The 22,074-nt window shown below is 36.2% G+C and overlaps 1 protein-coding gene across 1 annotated transcript in view; it reads left to right on the top strand.

Annotated features, from left to right (window-relative positions):
• LOC111161271 (collagen type IV alpha 5 chain) overlaps positions 1-22,074 on the top strand; it is a 246,161-nt gene that overhangs the window by 182,063 nt on the left and 42,024 nt on the right. Inside the window, exons 31-36 of the mRNA XM_022524848.1 lie at positions 1,882-2,049; positions 3,144-3,233; positions 3,851-4,000; positions 5,380-5,478; positions 6,832-6,921; positions 7,340-7,479. Coding sequence (XP_022380556.1) covers positions 1,882-2,049; positions 3,144-3,233; positions 3,851-4,000; positions 5,380-5,478; positions 6,832-6,921; positions 7,340-7,479 — 737 coding nt within the window. The remainder of the gene's footprint in view (positions 1-1,881; positions 2,050-3,143; positions 3,234-3,850; positions 4,001-5,379; positions 5,479-6,831; positions 6,922-7,339; positions 7,480-22,074) is intronic.

Below are 22,074 nucleotides of genomic sequence, written 5' to 3'. Positions count from 1 at the left end.
GGACCTGTACCCCTGGGGATAAAAATATATGTTTATAAAAAATAAAATTAAAAAAAAAAAAGAATCAGGGAGAAGAGTGTAAAGCTGATCTTTATCAAAAAGCATTACTTTTTGTGAATGTCAATATTTTACTGTGTCTCTTTATATATATGTATATATATATGTATGTATATACATATATATATTTCATTTATAGAATATTGCTATATGAGCATCTGAATGAATGCCTAAAATAAGTTCTTTACTCATTATTACTAATACATGGTAGTTGTGAATCGGTATCTAATAACTTCTATTTGTAGACTTTTTTGTTCTCATCTTTACATGCTTAGTTTTTTTCTTAACCTAATCAATCTTTTTGCAACTTGCTTCTGCTTGGGTGGTTCATCTTGCTACTGAACTGTAACTCCTGCCTCTTGAACTTCAGGTCTACCACGTACTGTAGTTCTTTCTCAAAAGCTGCATCTTAAAGTGAAGCTTTTTAAACATGAGAAACAAACAAGATTTGTCCAGGCTTAAGTCTTTGTTTTTTTTCCATTACTTTGTGGAGCATATTTCAAAGGACAAATGAGTTATCTTGAGAACTCAGCTCTGAAAAAGTAGTTGGGCTATAACAGTAGGCAGTGATTCAGATAGAGTTCTAATAGCGTTCATTATTAGGTATCTCATCATATGTCACAAATATAGTAATGTAAAATATCTCTCCCCTTTCTGTAGTATTTTCAATGAAATGACAGAATTGGAACCATTATGACATGCAAACTGAATGGAATTCTCTAATCTTCAAAGTCAATTTTATTGGTTTAAGGACATGCTGGCATATCACAACAAACAGATCGTAAAATCCCAGCATCTTGTTCTATTATAAAAATAATCACCTCCGAATCTTCAACAATAAAATTAGGTCTTATTGTTGAAGGGACACTTTGGAATGGTCACCTGGCTCAGCCTCCAGCTTCCAGTCAGTTGTTTCCCCATTTAACAGTTGTAGGTCAACAATATTATAGGTCAACAATAGTGAGTCACCTACCGATGTGACTCACTAAGTCACATACCTGATAGGAATTGGAGTGGAAACTTGTCTTACGTCGGTAGAGTAATTCTTTTCCCTGAATATATAATCAATTTTAATCATCTTGTCTCTTGGAGTAGTTCAGTCTTGCAAAACTTACTAAGGTTAAATATTTTTGCAGTGTCATATTTTTTCTGTGAAACCTGGTTGAAATACTGAGAAACAAAATTTAACAACAAAAACTGATGGTGTAATGTATTATCAAGATAACATGTAAAATGAAACAAAAATAAAGTTGAAAATGTCCATGTAATGGGCTTATTCAGTAATGGATCATTTTTATGGATTATAGAAATATATCCCAATAATCCATAGTACCTTAGAGTGTGCAAATCCAAATGCAGTCAATGGACCAATGTCAAATCACAAAATGCTTGTTACCAGTCTGCATTGGAATTAGAAGAAATCGAGAATAAGCATTTAGAAACTTATATGGTAATTTAATAGTGTAATTGTATTTGTATCTAACCAAAAAGATAGTCATGTATGACTTTGGCTTTTTATTTTAGTATTTTTTAGTAATTTTTATTGTGTTTTATGAAAATATTTGTCCATGGTGGACCAGGAATTAAGAAAATGTTGGTTTTTCACTGGAAATAATTTGAGAAGCACTTTCATAGAGAAATATGCTTGAAAATCCTAAAGTTTGATTGTTAGGTCATTTTATATGTGTGATGCCAAAAGTATCTCTGAATCACTGTTAGGTTTGTTATACACAGGAGTCTTATCACTTGTTTGCTAGAAAAATAATCAGATACAGCTCTTAAAACTGCTTCAAAACTTGTTAATATTGATGTTGTATTAACTAGGCCTGCATGGAATACCAGGAGAGAAGGGAGACCCAGGGCCTCCTGGGTTTGATGTTCCAGGACCCCCTGGAGAGAGAGGCAGTCCAGGAATTCCTGGAGCACCTGGTCCTATGGGACCCCCAGGAACACCAGGGCTTCCAGGAAAAGCAGGTGCCTCTGGATTTCCAGGTACTTCATTTAAAGTTTTCTCTGGTTTTGGATTCAGGAAGTTAAAACATATTTAATATGATTCTGATATATTATTCTCTTGTACTTTTCTGGATTGACACTGTCCCTTAAGGAAAAGTGTTAAATGTCTTTGCAGGAAACTCAGTTTGCTATTTTCATTACATTTTTTTGCTGAGATTTCTGGTCACATATTGCTGTATAAAAAATGATCCCACAATTTAATGATTTAATTCAACCTTTTTATTTTGTTCAAGATTTTGTGGGTCAGGAGTTAAGTCGTGATTTGGTAGGGTCATTTATCTCTGATCTACATGGCACCAACTGGAGTGGTTGGGATGAAGGATCTACTTCCAGGATGGAACTTCTCTGACAACTGCATGTTCCTTGGCCTCTTCAAATGGTCTCTCATTATCCATAATGTTCCTTCACATGGCTTGGGATCCTTACATTCTGGTAAATTCAGGGTAGTTGCTCCCCTTCTAGAGGCAGCTGGCTTCCCAAAAGAGAGAATCCCCAAACCCAAAAGCAAGTGTTCTAAGAGTCCCAGGTGAAGGCTGCAAGGCTTCCTATGATCTAGCCTTGGGACTCATACAGTGTCACTTAGTCAAGGGCAAGGCACAGAGTCAGCCCAAATTCAAGGACAGAAGGCTACACAAGGTTGTGTATACTGGGAAGTGTGGTGCATTGTGAGGCAATCTTTGGAGATTAGCTACCACAGTGAGTCTTATTTTTATTTTTTGAGAGAGAGAGTGTGAGCCCAGGATTGGGGAGGGGCAGAAGAGGAGGGAACGAGAATCTTAAGCAAGCTCCACGCCCAGTGCAGAGCCCACTGTGGGCTCAATCTCAGGATCCTGAGATGACCTAAGCCGAAATCAACAATCGGGTGCTTAACTGACTGAGCCACCCAGGTGCCCCAGAGTCTTTTTATTCATTCGTATCAGAAGTAGTAGTTGCTAAAGTTACAGCAGTTGAAAACGGGTAAAACTTAATGCCCAGTAACACTCAGTAGTCTTCCAGTTGACATATTAAAAGTTATCTTTTATTTTTCCAAGGTCAAGGAAAGGTAAAAGTTAATTATTTGATATTCTTCAAAGGTACCAAAGGTGAAATGGGTATGATGGGACCTCCAGGCCCACCAGGACCTTTGGGAATTCCTGGCAGGAGTGGTGTTCCTGGTCTCAAAGGTAATATTCAGAATTGGCTGGTAGATGCATGTGAGAAAATTAAACGTTGTTTTGTGTCAATATAGAATATTTTTGAGTGCTTTAAAATGAGCAGTGCTAACTTTTATTTTGTTTCTTTGTGACATGATATTTTCTAAAAGCTTTTATTTAAATTCTAGTTAGTTAACATAGAGTGTAATATTGGTTTCAGGAGTAGAATTCAGTGATTCATCACTTATGTGACATAGCATTTAAGTACATTGTATTTTCGATTTGGTGGCATGCACAGTTTGGATACCATGAAACGTTGCAAATGCTTAGCTCAAAATAACAAAATATAGGGATTGAATTTTGATTTTTTTACAGTTTCTATTATTGTCAAAGAACCCCAGAAAATAGAGGGAGTGTTATTTGAGTGGAAAAATGTGATGTGAGTTCAAGTTACTCAGACAATAACCATAGTGCATAAGTGTTTTGGATGGTTAGTGCCTTACTAAATTACAGAATATATGAATAATCTTTATAGATTATACATAAATATATAGATATATATAGAATATTATAATAATCTTTATAGGCATAAATCCTGGAAGGACGAATCTAATCTGTTGTGTCCTCTCCGCACATGTTGGTTTTAGGTGATGATGGTTTGCAGGGTCAGCCAGGACCTCCTGGCCCTGTAGGAGAAAAAGGTGGTAAAGGAGAGCCTGGCCTTCCAGGCCCTCCTGGACCAGTGGATCCAGATCTATTGGGCTCAAAAGGAGAGAAGGGGGACCCTGGCTTACCAGGTGAGTAATACATTTATTTGTGAAGGTATTTACTGGTATATCTCAAGTTTCATTTTAAATAGCACGAAAAGTGATTTATAGTGTAAAAGTCACCAACAAAAGGCACATCAAATTTTTGGTAATGAAAATTTTCACCTGATTTGTATTGTTTCAGTGATCAACTTTTATTTAAGTGTTTTCTTTGTAGTTTAATTTGTCACAAACTATGAACTCTTAAAATAAACTTAAGGCAGTCACCTTCAGGCTTTTCAGAAAGCAATGTGTCATTGAGAGGAAAGCATATCTAGCCAGAATCACTTGAAAAATTGATTTCAGTGTTTGGGAAATCTGCTGGTCCCTTAATTTTTTTTTTCCCTTGAGACCAGATGGGGATGAATAGTACGTTGTTGCCCTGCAGTGTTTTGATATACATATCATACTTGGCTTTTAAATCCAGTTCATTGTTATTTTGCCTTGGCAGAATAAACAAGTATTGGACTAAGAAGAGCTGGGCCAACTCAGCCATGGGGGAGGTTGCTGAAAGTAGGTTTAGGGAGCAACTGTGTTACTATAGTTATTTTATTAGAAACAAATAAGATATGGAGTATTACACTGACTTTTTAAATTAAAAAAAATTCTTTTTTCTTTTTATAAAAGTATAACATAACAAGGCATCAAAAATGTAGGTAAGCACAAATTAATAAATAAAGTGCTTACAATCCAGTCTATATAGAATAGCCTTTCAGACAACATAGAACTTTAAAATTAGCCATGTTTATTTGCAGCTTACAGTAAAGTTTGTGGCTCTTTTTGTCAGCTCATGTGTGCATGTGAGTATCTGTGGGTGTATGTGTGTACACAGATACTATGTTTACTATGAGCAGAATTTGGTGGGATTTTTCCTCAAAAAAGAGTTTAAGACTTTAAGACTGTGGTTTTGTATGTCATCACAAAAGAGGTAGGGCCACCTAATTTATTATTATTGTTAAAATGAGATATCTTTCTCGAATTATTCCTTACAAGTGTTCTCTTTCAATTATGCCTTCTGTAAAATAGAGGCAGTAATCTATATTATAATAAGATTATTAAAGATAGTTGTAGAATCTAAAAGATAGCCTAAAGATAATCTGCCCCAGTTCCTTCATTTTACAGTGTAAAAAACTGAGGCCCAAAGAGGAATATGACTTAGTTACTGAGTGATTTGAGTTTCTTAATCGTAGCTAAATAAGAAGTGGAGGAGTTTAATGTGTCCAGTGCTATTGGCTCCTACTCTGTCAGAATATCATGGGTTCCTGTATTTCATTCATAGTTCAGAATTTGGGTTGCTTGCTTTCCCAAATTATTTTTAGTGGATTAATGATATCAACCTAACTTGTGTTCCTTATATTCATCATTGGAAGGTATTCCTGGAGTTCCAGGGCCAAAAGGTTACCAGGGTTTGCCTGGAGACCCAGGGCAACCTGGACTGAGTGGACAACCTGGATTGCCAGGACCATCAGGTAAGGATGACAGACCACCTGTAGCAATTGAATGGCTGATCCTAAATCCTAGGAAAGTAATTATGTATTTATCATGTGTGATGATGTTTTGGATCGGATCATGACAATATGCTTGAGTAGCTACTGAGATGTGGAGCTCTTTTTTAGCAAAAATGTTGCCATTTGGCCCATGTGTCAACTGACAAGGTTTGTAGGATATTTTGCTTTGCTCAGTTTCTTCTTTTTGTGGTCAGTGAGGATGTATACCGAATGAGAAGTACATGCAAATAAGGTGGTGTATTTTATTTATATACACAGCAACATATATCAGTGAGGCACTTATCTGGCAGGTGCTAAAAAATTTACCTTTTTTTAGTTACTGCCTTCAGACAAGTCAGTCATTAAACCATGTAAAGATGGCTGCTGATTATATTTTTTAAAGTTTCTAGGGACAAAAATTTCACAACATACCTTGGTAGTCTTTTTCAGCATTAATCACCCTTAGAGTCAACATGGATTTTTTTCTTATTTCTAGTAAAACTCTTGCTGCTTCTTGAGCCATTTTCTTTTAGTTGGGCCCCAAAGGAATAAAGAGCAGCTGGTCTCCATCCTCATAGGAGTCCTTCAGATCAGTTATTCTGCTCTAGACTCTGTACTACATCGCCTTGATATATAAGTTCCTTTCTATCCTTCACATCTTCTGCATTCTCTTCCCCAAGTTGAAAGTCAGTATGAAAGAAAAAATAAAAGAAAAAATGTTTAAGGCAACATTGTGGTCCTTAGAAAATCCCTATGTGACACCGCAGCTCAGGCACCTGAGCTCAAGGAAGAATGTATGAACACAGCCTCCATGACTGTTGGGAGTTAGTACCTCTTCATCAACCTTTATCTATCCCTGGCCTAATGTACTGGGAGTATATCATAACAGGATACCACTTTCCATTTACCACTTTCATATAATCAGACGTATGTGGAAAAGCCACTTCTCAATCTTTTAAAAGCTGACTCATTATATTGGATTTATCTGTGGTAAATACAGTAAGGGTAGTATGCACATAATACAAATAGGACTTCAGGTGATTGGAATTGTTTTAGGGCAAGAAACAAGGTGTCCTGGTAAAATTTTCACATTTTAAAAACTGATTTGTATTAGGAGACCTCTGTTACTATGTTTATATTGTAATATGTCCCTAAGGAGATTTCTTAGGTACCTCTTGCCTGTTTTATGCTGAGTTAGATCTGTGGAACTTAATCATTTATTAAGGTTTCATCCATCTAATCCCAGGCTTACATTATAATTACAACCCACTCCAAGAAACCAGGCAACCTCAATATTGCTGACTTGTCTTAATTTAATCAATTTAACTTTTCTAGGTCCCAAAGGTAACCCTGGTCTTCCTGGGAATCCAGGACTTACAGGACCTCCTGGACTTAAAGGAAGCATAGGTGATATGGGTTTTCCAGGTGAGTGATGAAAGTCTCCCAAATATTTAATTCCATTAATGGCAGATGGTTCATTCTCTTTGTTATTAAAATAGAGACTGGTGTTGATAGAATCAAACTGAGACAGTAATAGACGTAATCAGTGGATAGAGTTTTCTCATCACACAAATATTTGAAATGTGATTTAAGGGACAGAGTTTTAGAAACCTTAAGAGTAAGGATCCACAAATATGTATATTTTCTCTCACTGTACCCCTTTCTCTTAAACTTCCTTGAAAAATAGGCTTTTAAATAATCCTGGTTGTAAAAGATTATTATATAATTCAGAATTTGCAGAGTTCTTTTTAAAAAAACTTTTCCCTTAGTCATAAGTGTCATAGATATACCATGAATAAAGCATATTTTGTAAAAAAAGATGCTTATTACATATTTTCAACAGGCCCTCAGGGTGTGAAAGGGTTTCCTGGACCTCCTGGAGTTCCTGGACAACCTGGATCCCCAGGATTACCTGGACAGAAAGGAGAAAAAGGTGATCCTGGTGTTTCAGGCATTGGTCTTCCTGGTCTTCCCGGCCCAAAGGTAATTCTACTCTAGGCATATACCTGAGCAGATATGATTTTTTAAAAAATACTGTGCTCATTCCTAATTCTTCATTAAACAAACTACACAGTTGACATGGTATATTCTGAAAATTCATTCCTCCTGCTTTCTCTTACATTGTAAGAAGTTATGTTTTAGAGTTTGTAGCCAATCCAAAAAGGTGTGTGGGGGAAGATTTCTTTGTTTTCCCTCTATCTTAATCTCTGAGTGTAATTTGGTAAACCAAAGGTGTATTCCTGACTAGCTTTGGTTTTCTTTTCCCATCTTAGTGGGGAAATGTTGATCTATATCCTAATATTATTATTAACTAATATGAAGAAACTTATAGACAAAGTAACTCATGCAATTAATGAAATGCAGTAGTATTCCTAATGGCATATGAGAGGTGCACTTAAAACAGTTTTACATGTCCCTCCATGCACCTAGTCAGCGTGAACACTTTGGTAGTGTTTCTCAATCAAATTTAGAACATATCTTAGAATCATTAGACTCAATGAATATTTGATAGCCCCTTAATTCAATGTAAAAAGGTAATAATTCCTACTGATTTGTGGAAGTACTCTTTAGCGAAGATTCATCCATTGTCTATTATATTTATCACAAATATTTTCTCCTGGTTAATCATTTGTCTCACAATACTGTTTAATCATTCAGGCAGACCACAAAGCTAGGAAATATTACAAAAAGAATGGTGTTACTAACCTTCCATGGAATTAATGAAAATTCCTACTGAGATAAGAACGTACTGAATAATGTGGTTTTTTTTTTCCTTTTAACCTGTCCTTTTAACTTTTTAATTTTTTTTAAAAAATTTTAATGTTAATTTCAGTATAATTAACACATAATGTTATATTAGTTTCAAGTGTACAATTTAGTGATTCAGTGCTTCCATATACCACCTGCTGCTCATCACAGCAAGTGCCCTCCTTGATCCCCATCACCTATTTAACCCATCCCTCCACCCACCTTTCCTCTGGTAACCATCAGGTTGTTCTCTATAGTTAAGAGTCTCTTTCTTGCTTTGTCTCTCTTTTTTGTTGTTGCTCAATGATTTAACTCATGAAATTTGAATGTCTTAAAGATAATTTCTTTTTAATAGTATACAAAAAATTTTAGTTTGATTGCATAGTCAATCAACTTATAGTAGGAGATAATCAAGAGAAATTTCTGCATATTAACTGCAAATTAACAGTGTAAAGTCTATTGAAATGATGCTGAATATTTTTTCTTCTATTTAAATTTTACCAGTAGTACATGACTACATTAAAAAATGATAATACAGACATATCAAGGGTAAAAGTGAAAATCCCTTTAATAACATATCTTCTTTATTCCATTCCCTTACCTGTAGAGATCCACTGATAATAGTGTATAGATTTGAATCCCTTGCCATACATATTTTTATGTATATATACAAAATTTTGGGTTTTCTACATGTATTATATATGTATAGTCATAGAATACACACTATTCTGTATTTGCTTTATCGCTTATATTTTTTTATCTTTCTTTTTTACTATGTCTTAGACAATTTTGTCACTGTACTTTTTTTATTATGTTCAGTTAGCCAGCATATAGTACATTGTTAGTTTTGGATGTAGTGTTCAACAGTTCATTAGTTGGGTATAACACCCAGTGCTCATCACAACACTGTACATTATTTTTAATAGTTGCATGATATTCTGTTGTAATTAATATCATAATGAATATTCTTAGACATATCTGTGGACACATGTATAATTATTTATTCTATATAGATTCCTAAAAGTGAAATATCCAGATCAAAAGGTAAGTTTATTTAGGTTTTTGTCTTTTAAAGTTTTTATATTAATAGTAACCAATAAACTTGGTTTTAAAAATCAATCAGTATGAAACAACGTAAAATGAGAAGTCTTCTCTCCACACATTTACATACCTTAAATTCATAGTTCTTCCCTAACCACTTTTAGTAGTTGTCCACAGAAGATATTTTATGTGTATATAAACATGAATATATTTTAGATATTTCATCAGTTTTAAGACTCAGGTTTTTTTATATGCAAAATCTCTGATATTGAGGTGCATCTTAGAATGGAAAGCATCTTACAACTATGGAAGCATTTTTCCTCAGTTACTAATTCACAAAATGATGCTGCATCTACCAAATGTAGGTATCTTATATTTTTATTTACACATAAAAATCATACTACATATCTGGTCTGGACCCAGCTATCATAACTTAGGAAGTCTTAGCAAACTTTCTTTATCAGCACATTAATTAAGTCCTCATTTGTTTCCATAATTATATAGTATTTTGTGTATGGATTGACCATAAATAGTTTAACCTATTATGAACACTGAGTTGTTTCTGTATTTGCATGATTACAAACATACGTTGCTCTTAAGATTCTTACCCATATCTTACATACATATCTTAAGATTATTAATATTAATATTAATATTGCCATAGAATAAATTCTAAGTAGAGTTGCTGGAACCTCTCATATATATATATACCTTTTTAATATTGATAATTACTAATTTTTCTCTTAAATATCTCTGCTGCTTCATAATATCTTGATCAGTATTAGAAATTTTCTGTTTTGTCCTCATTTTACAAATATTGGATATTATTAACCATTCAAATTTTGTCGGTCTAATGGGTAAAAAGTAGAGTATCATTGTTTAAATGTAATTTTCCTAATCATGAATGAGATTTCTTATGCTTATATCTCCTCTACAAATTGTCTGTTTATACTCTTGCCTCATTTTTTAAAAAATTTATTTATTTATTATTATTTTTTTATAAACATATAATGTATTTTTATCCCCAGGGGTACAGGTCTGTGAATCGCCAGGTTTACACACTTCACAGCACTCACCATAGCACATACCATCCCCAATGTCCATAACCCCATCCCCCTCTCCCTCCCCCCCGCCCCCCCAGCAACCCTCAGTTTGTTTTGTGAGATTAAGAGTCACTTATGGTTTGTCTCCCTCCTGATCCCATCTTGTTTCATTTATTCTTCTCCTATGGCCCAAACCCCACCATGTTGCATCTCCACTTCCTCATATCAGGGAGATCATGTGATAGTTGTCTTTCTCCGATTGACTTATTTCACTAAGCATGATACCCTCTAGTTCCATCCACGTTGTCGCAAATGGCAAGATTTCATTTCTTTTGATGGCTGCATAGTATTCCATTGTGTATATATACCACATCTTCTTTATCCATTCATCTGTTGATGGAAATCTAGGTTCTTTCCATAGTTTGGCTATTGTAGACATTGCTGCTATAAACATTCGGGTGCACATGCCCCTTTGGATCACTACGTTTGTATCTTTAGGGTAAATACCCAGTAGTCTCTTGCCTCATTTTTAGGAGGGGATTTGGTTGTGTATTTCCAATTTTTTTAAAGAGAGTTGAATAATTTGCCTAAGTTTACTCAGTTAAAACTTAGTAGGATCAGACCTTACATTTTGATCATTTTTTAAAAATTTTTTTAAATTTTTTATTTTTTCCTTTCTCAATTTTATTTTATTTTTTTAGTGTTCCAAGATTCATTGTTTATGGACCACACCCAGTGTATTTCCTATCGATTTATAGAAGTACTTCATAAAGATGTATCTATTGTCTATTATATCTGTTGTTTTCTCCCAGTCAGTCATTTGTTTGTCTTATAACCCTGTTTACTGTGCACTTACCATGTAGCGTACAAAATTTTTACATGGGCAATTTTTACATTTTTACATATTCATTCATTCAAAATATACCTAATAAGTGTGTGAGGTGAGGTGCCAGGTACTATTTTAGGTGCTAGAGATAGAAAATGAATGAAACAAACTTATTGCCTGTGCAGAGCTTGCATCTAGTCAATAAAATAAATATGTTTATAGTGTGTTAGAAGGTATGGCAAAAGTTAAGTGAGGCTTGGGGATAGGAATTGCTGAGAATTGTTAAATTTTAAAATAGAGTAGTAAGAGAAAGCTGCTCTGAACACAGTTGATCTAGTGACATGCAGTGAGGAAATGAGTCATTCAAGCATCCTGAGGTGGGAGAGCATACCTGACATGTCTGAAGAACATAAAGGTGGCTAGTGTGGATTAAGCAGAATTAGGTGAAACAAAGTAAGAGATGAGATCAGGTTAGTAATGGGAGATAGATTATCTAGAGCCTTATAGATCATAGAAAGGGATTTTACTCCTGAGTGAAATGGGGAGTGACTGGAAGGAGTAACATGATTATACTTGAATTTGGGAATATATCATAGCTCCTATTTTGGAACTAGATCATAGAGAAATAAGGATGAAAACAGTGAGACTGCTTATGACACTATTTAAATAATACAGACCAGAGATCTTGATAGTGTGGAATAGGGTGGTAGCAGTGGAAATGATAGGAAACTTTCAGAATCTGAATATTATTTTCCAGGTCAAGACAGAAAGATTTACTTTATGGAATATTAGAGGAGAGATATCATGGACTCTGAGAGGAAAGATAAGGATGACTCTAAGTTTTTATCCTGAACAAGTATGAGAATGGAGTTGCTACATACTGAGATAGGAGAGATTTGGGGAAGCAGAGTTGGTGGGAAAGATCAGGAGCATAATTTTCTGATTGTTATACAAACTTCTGTTTGTTTTTTTTTTTTTTTTTTTGACAGAGAGAGATCACAAATAGGCAGAGAGGCAGGCAGAGAGAGAGAGGGGGAAGCAGGCTCCCCGCTGAGCAGAGAGCCTGATGCAGGGCTCGATCCCAGGACCCTGAGATCATGACCTGAGCCGAAGGCAGAGGCTTAACCCACTGAGCCACCCAGGCGCCCCCAAACTTCTGTTTTTTAAATAATATTATAAAAATAGACCTATGTCTTTTCTTCCAGTACTTGTATGTTTTGTTCTTTATATTCACATCTTTAATCCACGAGCTTCTTTCTCTATGTTGTATGAGGTGAGGAAGTAACTTCATGTTTTCAAAATAAATATCCAGATAACCCAATCCCATCTGTTATAGACTCCATTCTTTACTCATTGATTTGAAATTCCATTTAAAATTTTTTCTAAATTTTTCATAAATATTTTTTTCTGGGCTGAGCAAATGTTAGCATTTATATAATGGAACTAAATTCCATAACTCATATCTGAATTTATAATGAATGTCAGCAGAAAAAAAAATGTTTCAATTGGCAAATATCCACAGTATATTCAACTCTTTAAGCAACAGGTTAACTTCGTTTCTTTCTTTATGGACCCTTCAAGTATATTTCAGTAAGCAAATTCCACACTAAACTTAGATACTTGCAGAGTTGGCAAAACAAAGAAATCCTGTATTTGAAATAGTCTGTTGTTTCTTTCAGATGGTATTGTTTTATCATATAATGGTGACACATTGAGAGAAGTAAGATTTTATAGCGCAGTTCTTACTTTGCACAGTTCTGATATGCACAAATTTGTTAACACAATATAGTTAAATAACATCAGTCTACAACAACATAGTTCAAACTTATGTTACCATGGTCTGTTAGCTCTTCAATCCATAAATCACTATATACATAACTTGTGTATCATGTTCAGTGAACGGTTATTTCATTTCATTCAGATTCTGTCAGTGATTAGTCATTGTGAAAATGTTATTCGCTTAATGCCCTAATAACAAAGCATGTAGTTTTGTTGCCTCTTTGTCTCTCATTGATAAGCCAATGTGGAATTTTAAAAGTATGGATACTCAAAAGAGTAAATTAACCAACGAAGATGAAAGTGCAGCAAAAATGGGAAGTGATAACACTGGAAGTGACATTTAAAGCTAATATAAATAGGGTTACAGAAAAATAGCCAACCATAGGAATGTTGACACTGCCACCATTGAGAGACTTTAGAGATGCAGACAAGGAAGTTAGTGAAAACAAACTTAGCAATATATGACTTTCCTCTATACATGTGTAACTTACGTGAAGGGAGATTTTAAAGTTGTGGGAAGGGGCGCCGGGGTGGCTCACTGCGTTAAAGCCTCTGCTTTCGGCTCAGGTCATGATCCCAGGGTCCTGGGATCGAGCCCCGCATTGGGTTCTCTGTTCAGCGGGGAGCCCGCTTCCTCCTCTCTCTCTCTCTCTGCCTGCCTCTCTGACTACTTGTGATCTCTGTCTGTCAAATAAATGAATAAATAAATAATCTTAAATAAAAAAGTTGTGGAAAAAACTTTTAAAGGTCATGGAACAATCATATTTTTCTCATTATTAAGATTTTTTTTTACATGGTTTTAGCTTGCATCTTCATTTTAATAGTTCCATACTATTGTGCAAAGTGAGACTGCCTATATTATAAAGAGAGTAGAATTAAAGTTTCAGGAGACATAATAGTATGATTGGAGGATGTCAAGCATAAGAAAAAATTCTATAATTAGTGAGTTGTTAAAAACAAGGATACTGGTAGGGCAGTACAAGAGGGTGGCCTAAGAAGGTACTGAATATACCTCTTCCCATGGACACAGCAAATCTGTAGCTACATAGGGAACAATTAATTCTCTCTGAAAAAGACCTGAAAACTAACTGAACAGCTTCCTTCACAACAAAGAATAAAAGTGTCACATCAATGGGTAACAGAGGCAGAGATATGGTCTCATCCAAACCCTACCCCCACTAAGGTGATCCACAATCAGAAGGGATTTTACAAATCTGGACTGCCTCCCTGAGGAGTTAGGGCTTCATGCCCCACATCAAGCACCCTAACCCCTGGGACCTGTAACAGAGAGACCTTTCTCCAAAACATCTGGCTTTGAAAACCAAAGGGGCTTATATCCAAAGGGCTATAGGGGAACTGAGATGCATTTCTTAAAGGACTTGCATGCAGACTTACCCACCTCAGGAACCAGTGCAAAAGCAGCAGTGTGAAAAGTGCCTGTACTATATATGAAGGAGATTCATTTGCTAATATTAAACCATCTGCCAGAGAGGCAGGAGTATGTTGGAACTCTCTTTGTGGTTGTAAGTGCTGGCAGGCACCATTTTTGTACTCTCCCTTTACCTTGATAGTACTGGCAAGTGTAGCCAGCCCTGCATTCTCCCATTGCCCCACTAAAGATGGCAGGCAAGCACCAGCCCTGGATTCTCCTGTGGCCCTGCAAAAGAGCCACATACCAGTTCTGTGCTCTTCAGTGGCCCCCACAAAAGCCAGCAGATGTATGCAGTCCATACTAGAGTCACTCCTTAATCATCTGGCTCTGGTGGCCAGGAGCTTGCATTCCTGAATCCCATAGGACTATAACAATTAGAGAGACAGTTATTGGCATGCTACCACCTGCTCAGCGCCCCCCACCCAGAGCACTACACAGTGCACTGAAACAAATACCCAGTCTGTCTGTGAAAAAGGCCTATTTACTTGTCTTGGAGCTTCAGCCTGAGGGGCAGACTTAAAGTTTGGCATACATCTAGAGGCTACAGGGGTGCTCTCAGGGAATGTAGGCTGGAGGATTCCATCTTTGCATCCTTCCTCAGCCTTGCTACGGCTTGCTGGTACCTCCCAGAAAGGATTTGATACATTTGTCTGAAGCCCTGACTTTACCAGCACCTCCAGATCCATCTACTTTGCAGGCCAGCAAGATTTACTATTATGGTACCACAGGACCATATATATTGCATACTTTAAATTGCTGTCTGAGGACCTAGCTTCCAATCAGCCTGAAACTAGGTGCTGACTGTGATTCCCCCCTTTAGAACACTGGCAGGTCTTGGCACACCCTCAACAACTGGGACATATCAAGAATGAATTATGCTGCTTTGACAATTACAGAGGTTTGAGAGACAACAAGGAACTTAGGTCTAAAGTTGATGGATAAGTTGTATCTTTTACACAAGGCTACTCCTTCAAGACTGGGGGAAATAGCTGTTTTGCTGAAGAATACAATAACTGAATTGAAAAGTGCATGAGAGTGTTGAAAAAGAGACTATATGAAGCAGAAGAAAGTGCTCTAGAAGACAAGTATGAAACCCAAATAGAACATCAAAAAGGAAAAAAAAAACGTAAAAAGTAAAGATAGCTTAAGGGACCTGTGAGACAACTTAAATCTCAATAACATTTGCATTATAAGGGGTCCCAGGAAGAGAAGAGAGAGATAAAGGAGAAGGAAATTTATTTAAATAATGGCTGAAAACCTCCCTAATCTGAGGAAGGAAACATTCAGATCAAGAAGACCATAGAGACCTGAGTAAGATGAACCCAAAAAGATCAACAGTAAGACACATTATAAGTAAACTGTCAAAAGTTAAAGAGAGAATCTCAAAAGCAGCAAGAGGAAAACGCCTTGTTAGGTACAAAGGGACCCCAATAAGACTATAAGCAGATTTTTCAGCAGAAATTTTGTAGGCCAAACAGGAATAGGAAAGTATATTCAAAATCCTAAAAGGAAGAAACTTCCAAACAAGAATACTCTCCCCAGCATAGTTGTCATTCAGAGTTAACAGAGAGATAAAGACTTTTCCAATCAATCGAAAGCTAAAAGAGCTCATCACCATTAAACTGGTCTTACAGGAAATATTAAAAAGGAACTTCTTTAAGTTGAAAAGAAAAGTGCATTAGTGACAAGAAAATATATGAATATATAAATCTCAAAGGTAAAAGTAAATATATAGTAAAATATATAGTAAAATGGATTAATCACTTATAAATCTAGTATGAAAATTAAGAGACAAAAGAAGTAAAAGTAACTCTAAGTACAATAATCAGCTAAGGGATGCACAAAATGAGAAGATGTAATACGTGACATCAAAAACATAAAATGAGGGGGGAATAAAAACGTAGTTTTCAAATGTATTCAGACTTAAGTTGCTATCAACTTAAAATAGAAAAGATCAGTGAAACTAAGAGCTGGTTCTTTGAAAAGATAAGCAAAATTGACAAACCTTTAACTAGACTCACCAAGAGAGGTCTCAAATAAAAAATTAAATCAGAAACGAAGGAAGGATTTACAGCTGACACCACAGAAATATAAAAGATCATAAAAGGCTATTATAAATAATTATATGCCAACAAATTGGAGAGCCAAGAAGCAATGAATAGATTCCTAGAAACATACAATCTTCCAAGACTGAATCATGAAGGAATACAAAATCTGAATAGACTGATTACTAGTACAGCAATCCAGATTGAATCAGTAATCCAGAAAACCTCCCAAGGAACAAAAGTCTAGACCTAGATGACTTCACTGGTGAATTCTACCAAACATTTAAAGATTTAATATGTATGCTTCTCAAACTTTTCCAAAACACTGAAGATGAGAGAACACTTTTGAACTCATTTTATGAGGCCAGCATTACACTGATACCAAAACGTCAAGGACACCACAGGGGGGGAAAAAAAAAGGAAAAAGAAAATTACAGTCCAGTATCCCTAATGAACATAGATGCCAAAATCCTCAACAAAATATTAGGAAACCAAATTAAACAATGTAACAACTAAAAGGATCATATGCCACAATTAAATGAAATTTATTCCAGAGATGCATGAATGGTCTACATCTACAAATCAATCAATATGATACATCACATTAATAAAATAAAGGATAAAAACTCTCAACAAAATTAGTATAGAGGGAGTATATTGCAACATTATAAAGGTCGTATATGAGAAGCCCACAGCTAACATCATACTCAGTTGTGAAAAGCTCAAAGTTCTTCCTCTAAGATTAGAAACAAAACAAGGATGCCAGTTTTTACAACTTTTATTCAACATAGCATTGGAAATCCTAGCTAGAGGAATTAGGCAAGAAAAAGAAGTGAAAGGCATCCAAATTGCAAAGGAGAGTAAAAACTGTCACTATTTGCAGATAAATATATGTATATGTGTGTGTATGTATATTTATACTTTATACTTATATTTATAAAAAACCCTAAAGACTCCACCAAAAACTGTTAGAGCTAATAAATAAATTCAGGAATATCACTGGGTATATAATCAACATTCAGAAATCTGTTGCATTTCTATATATTCTATATACTATATAATACCAACTATCAGAGAAATTAAAGAAACACTCCCATTTACAATTGGATCAAAATGAATAAAATACTTAGGAATAAATTTAACTGAGGAGATGGAAGACCTATACTCAGAAAACTATGATACTGACGAAAGAGATTGAAGAGACAAGTAAGTGTGAAGATACTCATGGATTGGAAGAATTAATATTGTTAAAATGTCCATATTACCCAAAGCAATATACTGATTCACTGCAATCCTCATCAAAATCCTAATGGTACCTTTCAAAGAAATAAACCAAACAACCCTAAAATTTTATGGAACCACAAAAGATACTGAATAGCCAAAACAAGCTTGAGAAAGAAAAACAAAGCTGGAGGTAATACAGTATTTCAAACTGTATTACTTAGCTATCCATAGTAACCAAAATAATATGGAATTGGCATTAAAACAAACATGCAGATCGATGCAATAGAATACAGAGCCCAGAATGAACCCACACAAATATAGTCAATTAATTTATGACAAAGCAAGAATATACAATGGGGAAAGCACAGTTGCTTTAATAAATGGTATTGGGAAAAGTTACAGCCATAGGCAAAAGAATAAAACTAGACTACTGTCTTATACTAAACACAAAAATTAACTCAAAATGGATTAAAGATTTAAATGTAAGTCCTGAAACCATAAAACTCCTGGAAGAAAACAGGCAGAAATCTCCTTGACATTGATCTTGGCAATGTTTTTCTGGATGTGTCTCCAGAAACAAAGGCAATAAAAGCATAATAATCAAGAGAGACTACACCAAACTAATCTGCACAGCCAGAGAATTTACCAAGTGAAAAGGCAACCTACTGAATGTAAGAAAATATTTGCAAATCATATGCTGATAAGGGCTTGATATCCAAAATATGCAAAGAACTTATACAACCATTAAAAATGAAATAAAGAATCTAATTAAAAATGGGCTAGAGCAACTGAATAGACATTTTTCCAAAGAATGCATACTGACGGTCAACAGGTATATGAAAAGGTACTTGACAACTCATCGACAGGGAAATGCAAATCAAAACCACAATGAGATATCACTTCACACCTGTTAAAATGGCTGTTATCAAAACAAGAAGTTTTAGCAAGTGTTAGCAAAGATGGGGAGAAATGGAAACCCTTGTGCACTGTTGGTGAGAATGTAAATTAATACAGCCACTGTGAAAAATAGCGTGGGTCCTCAGAAAAATAAAAATATTCTGGAGAAAATTCCATGTGCGCTCAAGAAGAATGAGTATTCTGTTGTTTTAAGGTGGAATGTTCCGTATATATCTATGAGGTCCATCTGGTCCAATGTGTCAATCAATGCTCTTATTTCCATATTGATTTTCTACTTGAATGATCTATTACTGACAGTGGCGTGTTAAGATCCCCTACTGTTAATGTATTCATATCAATATGACTGTTTATCTTGATTAACAGTTGTCTTATGTAGTTGGCTGCTCCCGTATTGGGGGCATAAATATTTACATTTGTTAGATCTTCTTGGTGGATAGACCCTTTAAGAATGATGTAGTGTCCTTCTTTATCTCTAACTGCAGTCTTTAGTTTAAAATCTAATTTATCTGATATGAGAATCACTACCCCAGGCCCATTGACATGAAAGATGCTTCTCCATCCCTTCACTTTCAGTCTAGATGTATCCTTAGGTTCAGAATGGGTCTCTTGTAGACAACATATGGACCGGTTCTGTTGTTTTATCCAGTCTGCAACTCTGTGCCATTTTATGGGAGCATTTAGGCCATTAACATTGACAGTGATTATTGAAATATATGTTTTTATTGACATGTTGCCTGTGAAGTCCTTGTTTCTATAGATTGTCTCTGTAAATTTCTGTTTTATGACACTCCTGGGTTCTTTCTTCTTTTATAGAATCCCCCTTAATATTTCTTATAGTGCTGTCTTGGTGGTCACATACTCTTTTAAACCTTGCCAGTCTTGGAAGCTCTTTATTTCTCCATGCATTTTGAATGTCAGTCTTGCTGTATAAAGTATTCTTGGCTGCATGTTCTTTTCATTTAGTGCCCTGAATATGTCTTGCCAGCCCTTTCTGGCTTGCCAGGTTTCTGTGGACAGGTCTGACATTATTTTGATGGGCCTTCCTCTGTATGTAAGGAATCGCTTCCCTCTAGCTGCTCTCAAAAGCTCTTGTCTAAATTTATGATTCATCACTCTTACAATCAAGTACCTCGAGGTCTCTCTAGATTCCTTGGATGAATGGATAAAGAAGATATGGTCCATATATACAATGGAGTATATATATCCTCCATCAGAAAGGATGAATACCCAACTTTTGTATCAACATGGATGGGACTGGAAGTGATTATGCTGAGTGAAATAAGTCAAGCAGAGAGAGTCAATTATCATATGGTTTCAGTTACATGTGGAGCATAAGGAATAACATGGAGGACATTGGGAGATGGAGAGGAGAAGTGAGTTGGGGGAAATTGGAGGGGGAGACTAACCATGAGAGACTGTGGACTCTGAGAAACAAACTGAGGGTTTTGGAGGGGAGGAGGGTGGAGGGTTGGGTGAATCTGGTGGTGGGTATTATGGAGGGCACATATTGCATGGAACACTGGGTGTGGTGCATAAACAATGAATTTTGGAACACTGAAAAAAATAAAATTAAGTAAAATTAAAAAAAAAGAACTGTTATATGATCTATCAATTCCACTTCTGGATATTTAACTAAAGAAAATGAAAACACTAACTTGGAAAAAGATATACCTGTCCCCATATATATTGTAGCATTATTTACAATAGTCAAGATGTGGAAGCAACCTAAGTGTTTGTTGGTATATGAATAGATAAAGAAAATGTGGGATATGTATACAGGGGGATATTACTGAGCCATATAAAAGAATGGAATCTTGCCATTTGTGACAACATGGATGGACCTTGAGGGCATTATGCTAAGTGAAACAAGTTAGCGAAAGACCAGAACCATATGATCTAATTTATATGTGGAATCTAAAAATAAATAGACAAAAACATTTAAAGAATGAGCTAATAGATACAGAGAACAAAGTTGTGGTTGCCAGAGATGGGGGTGGAATATTGGAAGGTGGGTGAAATGGGTGAAGAGGTTTAAAGTATAGACTTGGTGGGGAGGAGTCAAGATGGCGGAGAAGTAGCAGGCTGAGACTACTTCAGGTAGCGGGAGATCAGCTAGATAGCTTATCTAAAGATTGCAGACACCTACAGATCCAACAGGAGATCGAAGAGAAGAATAGCAACTCTAGAAACAGAAAATCAACCACTTTCTGAAAGGTAGGACTGGTAGACAAGTGAATCCAAAGCGACGGGAAGATAGACCACGGGGGGAGGGGCCGGTTCCCGGCAAGCGGCAGAGCAGCGGAGCACAAAATCAGGACTTTTAAAAGTCAGTTCCGCTGAGGGACATCGCTCCAGAGGCTTAACCGGGGTGAAGCCCACGCGGGGTCAGCGTGGCCTCAGGTCCCACAGGGTCACAGAAGGATCGGGGGCGTCTGTCGCAGAGCTTACAGGTAGTAGAACGGGGAAGCCGGCTACAGAGAAGAGCCGAGGAGTAAGCTCTAAGCTCGGGGTTACCTTGAACCGGTCACAGGCTCGGTCAGCTAGGAGCGCGGCCGGAGGCCAGGGTGACGGGAGTAATTGTGCGCTATTCTCTGAGGGCGCACTGAGGAGTGGGACCCCGGGCTCTCGGCTCCTCCGGGCTGGAGACCGGGAGGCCGCCATCTTCATTCCCGCCCTGCGGAACTCTACGGAAAGCGCTCAGGGAACAAAAGCTCCCTAAAGCAAACCGGAGCAGATTACTCAGAACGCCCCGGGTAAGGGCGGTGCAACTCCGCCTGGGGCAAAGACACTTGAGAATCACTACAACAGACCCCTCCCCCAGAAGATCAATAAGAAACCCAGCCAGGACCAAGTTCACCTACCAAGGAGTGCAGTTTCAATACCAAGGAGAGCAGCGGAATTCCAGAGGAGGAGAAAGCAAAGCACAGAGCTCATGGCTTTCTCCCCATGATTCTTTAGCCTTGCAGTTAATTTAATTTTTAATTTTTTTTTCTTTTTCAATTTTTTTTCTTCTTCTGCTAAATTTTTTTAACTTTTACCCTTTTCTTTTTTAACGTTTTTTAACTAGTTTATCTAATATATATATATATTTTATCCTTTTTATATTTTTTCTTTATTGGTTTTCTTTTTTTATTTGTTTCCTTTTTTTTTTCTCTTTCTGCACCCTTTTTTTTTGGGTTTTCTTCTGATTTGGTTAAAGCATATTTTCCTGGGGTTGTTGCCACCATTCTAGCATTTTACTTGCTCCTTCATATACTCTTCTCTGGACAAAATGACAAGGCGGAAAAATTCACCACAAAAAAAAGAACAAGAGGCAGTACCAAAGGCTAGGGACCTAATCAATACAGACATTGGTAATATGTCAGATCTAGAGTTCAGAATGAAGATTCTCAAGGTTCTAGCCGGGCTCGAAAAAGGCATGGAAGATATTAGAGAAACCCTCTCGGGAGACATAAAAGCCCTTTCTGGAGAAATTAAAGAACTAAAATCTAACCAAGTTGAAATCAAAAAAGCTATTAATGA

This window comes from Enhydra lutris, unplaced genomic scaffold, assembly GCF_002288905.1.
Source record: "Enhydra lutris kenyoni isolate GAN:26980312 unplaced genomic scaffold, ASM228890v2 scaffoldscaffold83, whole genome shotgun sequence".
Lineage (NCBI taxonomy): Eukaryota > Metazoa > Chordata > Mammalia > Carnivora > Mustelidae > Enhydra > Enhydra lutris.
Note: the sequence above shows the minus strand (reverse complement) of the source record. Positions and strands in the feature narration are given on the sequence as shown.